The sequence below is a fragment of the Diplotaxodon limnothrissa genome, linkage group LG8, assembly GCF_057381915.1.
Source record: "Diplotaxodon limnothrissa isolate DT_005_m linkage group LG8, D_limnothrissa_male_GT1.1, whole genome shotgun sequence".
Lineage (NCBI taxonomy): Eukaryota > Metazoa > Chordata > Actinopteri > Cichliformes > Cichlidae > Diplotaxodon > Diplotaxodon limnothrissa.
Window position 1 is genome coordinate 21,474,091 of NC_140603.1, and position 8,392 is coordinate 21,482,482.

Consider the following 8,392-nt stretch of genomic DNA (forward strand, 5'->3'; position numbering starts at 1 on the left):
CCGGCAACTTTATCTGTTAGTTTATAAAGATGCCACACTAAAAGACAGAAGGGCAAAGGGGGGAGGAAGTCAGACTGAAGCAGCAGTCTCTCTGGAGATCATGTGCCGCATTAAAGGGTCACAAGGACAAACCGAAATCATGCTTTCTTAATAAAAAAAAAGAAAAAAAACTGAATGAAAAGTCACGAGTCACTTGGAGTGATGTCGTTGTAGCCAAGTGTTATTAATGACGTGTTAGTTTTTCTTTATTCATTTCTAAAATATCATGCGAATATGTAAAGAACAGCTTGTCCGCTCTCTGTACCCACCATTATAAATGAACTGCGGTCTCTGAAGGCGTCCCGCTTTTCATCCACTTGATCAGCCTTCCCTCAAAGAGCGACTCCGGAGAGAAATTAATTCCATTACTTTGCCAAGACTGCTTCACTTGTATGACAGAAAACAATCGAATTCAAAAGGAGAGGCTGGCCTAGTTTCAGTGAGCAAAACTCGTAGATGAGATGAAATCATGTTTGAGGGGGCTGCAGGTCAGGCTGCTCGCTGATCTGAATGACAAATCTATCCAACAGTTGCGAGTCACTGAATCACACGGGAAACTTTGGTCCAAAGGAGCGGAGCTTCAGGGAGCACTGGCGCACTGCCACGGCCCCTCACGGACCATTTCTTTAAAGTAAAAAGCTGACTTTGCACACATAAACGACATGGTAAACAATATAGGTTAAATATAGCGGTGCTACCTAAATAATAGCCTATGTGTTCCTTTTGGGGGTCAGTTTTAGGTTTTACTTTTTAGTTTTTAATGTCGTCGCAAAAAAAAGGGCGAGCACTCCACCTAGTGGAGAAAAGTATAACATAGAGGTTACAGAGAGAACAAGGTGGTCTGCAAATAAACATGGTTTTCTTTTACATGATATGATATCATAATAGCGTCGTTAAAGATAGGCTGGGTCAATCTTACTTTACATTTTTACTTTAGTGTAACCTAAAGAGCAATTTTGTATGGCTTCTTTGCAGGATGATATTGTTTTTGCATACATGGATAACGTAATAATTCAACATATGACCTTTTAAAAGTGGTTTGAGTACACAACAGTATGGAAGTGTCAATTTAATGTCAGTTTTATTTATATGACACATTTCATTACATTTAAACTTAACATGGTTAATATCAAGATAAAAAAACTTAAAATGTACAGTAACATTAAAGTAAAAACAAAAAACCCCAGAGGAATATAAGTTTACAAAAAATAAACGTAAACACGCACACACAGTTATGTGTATCATCCGCATTGGATATTTTATTCTTCTTTATTTATTATTCTTTATGATAGGGCCAAGAGAGAGCAGGAAGATTCGAGAGTAATGGACCAAGAACAGACATTTGAGGAACCACTGATTGAATTTTTAAATTTGTGCTGATCTCAAACTATTAATCGAAATGTAGAAACCTCTACCCTTTAGACATGATGACATATCTAAATCAACAAAATCATAAAGACTTTGAATTAAGAAGTCAAGAAGTCAGTGTCGATCATGAGTCTTCTAATTACTGGTGATCTTTAGGTCTTTAGGTTGTTGATGGGTTTAATTGGTGATGAAATCTGATTGGTACTCATCATAATGAGTTGTTAGGTATGCATTCAGTTGTTTATAAAGGTTTTTAAAAAAATATTTTTCTGAGAAAAGATGATAAACAGTTTTTTGGTAGCAGTGTGATTAGAGCACATCAGAGATAAACACTGAAAATGCCACCCTCTAAAGAACTGTTGACAATAATTACTAAACAAAATGCATTGTTTTAATTAACTGTTCTTTGATCGGTTAAAAACAACATAACACATTTTTGCTATTACTCTCTCAGTAGTAAACTTTAAAAAACAATGATGTAATAATGCAAATTATATAACACTGTCATGCCATGGAGACTTAACCTCTGATAGGTTGTTGAATAAACTCTTGCAGCCGCAGGTTGTTTACGGGAAATTTTACATGTACTTTATTCGCATTAAGATCATTTTCTCTTTATCAGCCGAATGCTTTAAAAGGTATAACGTCTTTAACGCAATATTGAGGATCACTGCGTTAGAACTACAATTCCCATCAAATCTGTCGCTTAGTGATGACGCATAAGTAAAGAATTTTCAGGAAGGTTACAAAACCGTGGCGTCTTGTTTCTGGAAAGGTGATAGACGACATTTCTCTCGGTATGTAACATTTACTTTCTATTTAGTATTTTGAACGTTGTAATCATATAACAGATAAGACATATTTAGTCTGTAGTTAAATATGTGTTTGTTCAGCGGTCGTTAGGCTAAGGGTTAGGCGCATGATATTACGGCATTAGCTAGCTCAATTTTTGTGGCGTTTTTTAGTGCAAGAGCACATTTTACACTGTTTTTGTGACTCTTAGCTCAAAGTTCAGCTTTCTGTCACACGAATTCCTCTCAAAAAAATTCTTCTCTGTGTTTGTGTTTTAGAGTGACACGGGACAGTAATATATCGTGACAATGTTGGTGGCGAGGCTAACGTGCCTGAAGGCTCTCCCGCTTGCTGGGCTCCGACCACTGCTCACTCAGGGCTCCCCAGCCCTGCGGTCACCCATCCTGAAGACCTGTTCACCCTTGCTCAGGCCCCAGCAGGTACTGTAAACTTTGTCGCCAGGCACTCACTCACACACACACACACACACACACACACACACACACACACACACACACACACACACAGCTTTTTTGGCATTTCTATGCTTTGTGGCATTTCTATGCTTCATTAGCCAGACTTTTTAGCAGTGTTTCCCAAATATAGTGCCTCCTGGCAAGTATTTGGGCTTTCGTCTCAGCTATACACCAATTAATACATAGTGAAGTAAAATAAAGGAAAAATGTCAGTAGAAAATATACCATCACATTTGGGCCTAATCTTTGTTGTGTGGTCCAAATGTCATGAGTCAGGCTTTTTACACGGGTTATTACATGTGCTGGTTTTGACAGCTGTGATAAACTGTATGTTTAGGCACACCTGCCATCTGGACCACATATATGGCTGAGTTGTAGCAGTAATGCTGACACCTGAGTCAGTGCTTTTAATATCAATTGTGGGTTGCACTTGGGCCACATTTTCATCGTTTTGCATGTTATGGCTTCAGCTGCTTCACAGATGTCAGCGTTGTTTATTGGGAGGTGTTTACGATTGTTGCCAATCAAGCCAAAGAAAAACCTAGAAAGTAAACATATGTGCTTTAAGAAAATTGTGGCCTTCAAAATAGTATTGGAACCGAGTTTTATGGACTTCTACCGACTTTATGAAGCTGTCTGATAAGGTGGTAGAGGCAAGCTATAATCAAGTTGAGTGGACGGCAAAGCAACACGCAATCGGTTCAGATGGTCAATAATGCCTTTCTTAACCAATACAATAAAAAAAAAAAATTTAGGATGCTTTTTTGTACAGGTCAATGCACGTATGGGCAAAACATGCCTAAAAACCATTGCTTTGTAAAGTACTAAAAATGCAGCTATGCTTAATTTTTCATCTTGGATAATATTGGTAGAACACCTTAGAAATTTTAGTCATAAGTTTGTAATGATCACAGGGGGTGCAACTTGCAGCTGGACTAGAAACAGTGCAAATGTCAGATTGCCACTGCTCTAATTTGTTATGTAAACATGGTATTTTTTTGAAACTGGGTATTTGCTGCTTCCCTACTTTTGATTGATGGTGGGTGTGAAACCCTAACTCATGTTCAACATTTGAAGAGTCATGTAAAGCTGCTGCTGCTTCTTTCAGGGTTATTCCTCAAAGGCCAGGTTTGGGTTTCGCCGTGCAAAGACAACCAGAGACCAGCTAAAGGAAGCAGCTTTTGAACCAGCCACTGATACAGCCATCAAAAGTAAATGCTTTGATACATACTTCATTTGGCACCGTTACATATTTTCTACTCGTATATAGCCTGAATTCTATGCTGTCTACTGACTTAAGGGTGACCTGTTAAGCGTTCACATATTTTTTTGTTATTCATGTCTATGGATAGATAAGTAAAATTTTATTTGTATAGCACCTTTCAAGACAAAGATGACTTAATTTATTAATGTTTCTTAAGTAATAAAAGCAAGACTGAACCTGAGATTTGACATGAACATCCAAAGTGAGAGTGGAATCAAAAGTTAGCCCAAGGTTTCTGATAGATGATTTAACAAGTGTTGAAAGGGGACCAAGAGATTTCATTATCACATACTGTTTACACCATATGTCATACATTCAGGTGAGAAAAAAAACTGTCTTACCTGTGATTAATTGGCTGGGGGTGGGACTCAAAACCCAGTATTAGATAAATAACAAGTATTTTAAAATGTAAATCCTGCAATGCAACTTCATTTTTAGAAAAATGTGAGATTTCATGGTTTGAAATGGTTTTGTTATAGTAAATCTTTTTTCCTCTGAGGCAAAAATGTAAACTGTGTCTCAAATGATTTTTGTGTTGTGTCTGAAGTCGATAGCATGGGGAGAATGATACTGGCTGGAGGTGCAGCAGTTGGCCTTGGAGCTCTGTGCTATTATGGACTTGGCATGGCTAATGATATCGGTGCCATAGAGAAAGCAATGTGAGTAACAGATTTATTTTACCAACAGCACTTGAATTTTATTTTGAAATGCAGACCAGTAGAAAAGTGATGGTATCATACAAACTAAAGGCTTCTTTTCATCTTTGTACAGGATCTGGCCTCAGTATGTGAAGGACAGGATCCACTCTACCTACATGTACTTTGCAGGCAGTGTTGGGCTGACGGCTCTGTCAGCTGTAGCTGTGAGTAGGACCCCAGCTTTAATGGGTCTGATGATGAGAGGATCCTGGCTGGTAAGCTTTACAATACTTGCTTGCTTTTTTGTTTTTTAATGGTCTTCACTCCACTGCACCATTATTATTTTAACCTTAGAATTACATATTACAGAGCTTGTTTAGTCAAATACCAATTTTTAAACCGTAGTTTATCTGATGTGCTTGAATTTTTCCGTTGAACTTATTAATATGATGATTTGTTTGTTCCCACCTAGGCAATTGGAGCAACTTTTGCTGCTGTGATTGGTGCGGGCATGCTGGTCAGGTCAATTTCATATGAGCACAGCCCAGTGCCAAAACATCTTGCTTGGATGCTCCACGCAGGTTTGTGTTTTTAAATATCTTTTAAGAAATTTCTCAGCCCTGTTGTCTCTGGTATGTAGTTGCCTTGGGTGAACACTAGAAGGCAGGCTTAGAACAGGTTAGAGGAAAAAGCTGCTTCAACAATACACTAGTTGATGGCACTAATATCATTTGTTTTTTAAAAGAAATCGTTTTGTTTTGTTTTTAACTGTTTTTTTTTTTTTTTCAATAATTGATAAGGCGTGATGGGTGCTGTGATTGCCCCCCTCACTCTCCTGGGAGGGCCTCTGATGGTGAGGGCTGCCTGGTACACCGCGGGCATCGTGGGAGGTCTGTCTACTGTTGCAATGTGTGCCCCAAGTGAGAAGTTCCTCAATATGGGAGGGCCATTGGCTGTTGGACTTGGAGTGGTGTTTGCCTCCTCTCTTGGTTAGTATAAAGCACTTTTATTTCATCAATCTTGTTTATAGATAGCCATGAGTATTACAAGCTAGTGAACATTCAGGCTGAAAATGTTCCTGATAATATCATCTTTGTATTTCACTCTGTGGTTTCATTGAAAAGTATAAGGGAGCGGCTGCTTTTTTGTTGTTGTTGTTGTGTTGTGGGGTTTTTTTGTTTTGTTTTGTTTTTTTTTTCATTGTTGAAAGTCTGATCTCCAACCTAATGCAATGCACTCTATTTATAGGGTGTCACATATTTAAACAGCAGTCTCCTTTTTGCATCAAAGTGGTTCTGTGCTGAAGTACTTATATTATGATAAACAATTTCTAAATGCACATCATTCCACTAAATGCTTTAAGACTAAAGCAAAGTATTGAATGCAGGATTTTGACTGTATTTATTGTGTTTTTGTTCCTGTAGAACCACACAAAGCTTGACATTTTCATAATGACAATATAAATACAGCTTAAAAACCTAATCTGATAAGTAAATTAGTTTTTCTTTCTTCATCCAAATGATTTTTGATTCCCATGAGATTACAGTAGATATCATTTTTGTGTAGAAATGCATTTTAATACTATACAGTAATTAAATGCTAAAAAGTAATACATAGCACAGTGTTTGTGTGTTGTCAGGGGTAACACATATGTTCAAATTAAACCGTAGTGGAGTCGGTGAAGTGAAATGTATATTGGGAAATGTACCTGTAAAAGGGCTTTCTCAGTCTTCTCCGTATCTTCTTATTGGATACTTTGTAAGAGAAGGTGTACACCTACGGTGTAGTTTGGGTATAAGAAGTAAATAGAAAATGGGGTGGATAGTGTGCGTCTCTGTCCAGAAAAGCAAAACAGAAGTTATTTCAAAATTCAGTTCACTTTGCAGTTGAGACATATTTATGAATTAATATAAATGTATAAATAACTGCAAGGTGGTTAACAATTGAATCTCCCAAGTTAACGTCTGTGACAGCCAGCTACAAGTTTCAAATGTTTTTACAGAAGCTACAGCCAAACATCAGATTCATACTCGCATATGTGTGTTGTGCAGTATTAGAGCTGTATCATTACCTACTTATTAGTTTTCTATATTGTAACTTTTAGTTGACAGCTGCACAGAAATTGTACTTGTCAGACTCAACTTTCTTTTGTCTTCTTCAGGATCAATGTTCCTGCCACCCACCTCAGCATTTGGAGCAGGGCTCTACTCCATTGCTATCTATGGAGGCCTGGTCCTGTTCAGTATGTTCCTCCTCTATGATACACAGAAGGTTATCAAAAAGGCAGAGACGCACCCACTCTATGGCGTACAGAAATATGACCCTATCAATGCGTAAGTCACTTCAGGAATTAAAGTACACTAAAAATAACTGGTTTTGAAGATTATTGTTGGTAATCTACTTGTACCGATATGTGGATCTGATACATTTATTTAATCTTACAGGTGTATGGGGATTTACATGGACACACTGAATATTTTCATCAGGCTGGTGATGATTCTAGCTAACGGCGGTAGCAGCAGGAGGAAGTAAACACCATCATGACTCGAGCTTCACTTTTATCTTCCACGGAGCCTGAGACAGCATGTTTACTGCTAGCAGCATAAACCAGATGACCGATGTTATCTTATAGAGACAAATCCTATCTAACTGTTAGATCAACATGAATGCTTTGAAAGCATGTAAAGATGTGGATTGCACTGTGTGGTACAAGATACCTGTCAAAGTAAAGAAGATAACACAGAGATCTTACTTTGATTTTTGAAAGTATCTGGTTTATCCTGGGGCGCTTTAACAGATGAGTTAAATCTGTCAGTTTAATTTTGCATCCCTCAGAAGTCATTTGTATTATTCTCTGGTTTCTATTTCCACTTGGTGGTGTTTCAGGTTTTATTTGGAGTGAAAATACAGAAAAATGTCACAAAACAACCAAAAGGCCACATATGTCAACCATAGATTGGTCCACATTCACAGTACAATAAACAGACTGTGCTGGATGTAATTGCTGAAGAAATTCTCTGGTATAGCACTTATGTAATGGGTTAAAGAGATTCGTAATGTGTTTTTTTTTTTTTGGGGGGGGGGGGGGGGGGAATAAAAGTAATTTAAACAAAGTAAATATGTCCATGTGATGTTTTTGGCACATGTTGCTGATGGAGATTTTTTGGAATTTTGTCTGCACTGGATAACGTATTGGGAATGATAACTTAGTTAAGTGACATGAAATACTGCCCACAGTCAAATAACTATACTTGTGCTGTATATGCATTATAATAATGCATATTAATAAACTGTTTTGATCAAGTAATTACAAGTTAATTATGATCGATTAATGGATATGTGGTTTATATTTCAGGGTATGATACTGAAAAAGGACATTCTACAGGAGTGCTTCTACTTCCGTTGCTGTACACACTGTCATGGCAGTTTGTAAAATTGTCATGACCTCTAATCTGTTGATTGCTCATTCAGAACATGAATTTCATGGCATGTTCCATATTTCAAACATTCATTGTATTTTATATTTATTTATTCCAAATATGTTAGTTGGGGCACTGAAAACAACTCGGTTCAGTTTAAACATTAACAAAGAACTTGGTTAGTGTTGGGAAATGGCTTTGTGGAGTTTTGGAATTAAAAGCTACTCATTTAGGTTTAGAAAAAGATCAGTTTGGGTTAAAATACAACAGTTTTTCTACAGCTGTGGTTTCTTGGTTGTCACAGTGACATGTCCCTCCTTTGGACAGCATGCAAATTCATGCGGCTATGAAAAATATGGGGGGAGAGAGTCATGAACATGCACAGATAGATCTTTT

General features: G+C 37.5%; 1 protein-coding gene across 1 annotated transcript; it reads left to right on the forward strand.

The window, feature by feature from the left end:
- Positions 1–2,125: 2,125 nt before the first annotated feature.
- Positions 2,126–7,656, forward strand: ghitm (growth hormone inducible transmembrane protein). Its single transcript, XM_085360850.1, has 9 exons — positions 2,126–2,204; positions 2,478–2,639; positions 3,784–3,886; positions 4,487–4,598; positions 4,711–4,852; positions 5,050–5,158; positions 5,378–5,566; positions 6,739–6,910; positions 7,022–7,656. The coding sequence occupies exons 2-9, from the start codon at positions 2,508–2,510 to the stop codon at positions 7,107–7,109; spliced, it is 1,047 nt and encodes a 348-aa protein (XP_085216976.1). The 5' UTR covers positions 2,126–2,204; positions 2,478–2,507; the 3' UTR covers positions 7,110–7,656.
- The last annotated feature ends 736 nt before the right edge of the window (positions 7,657–8,392 follow it).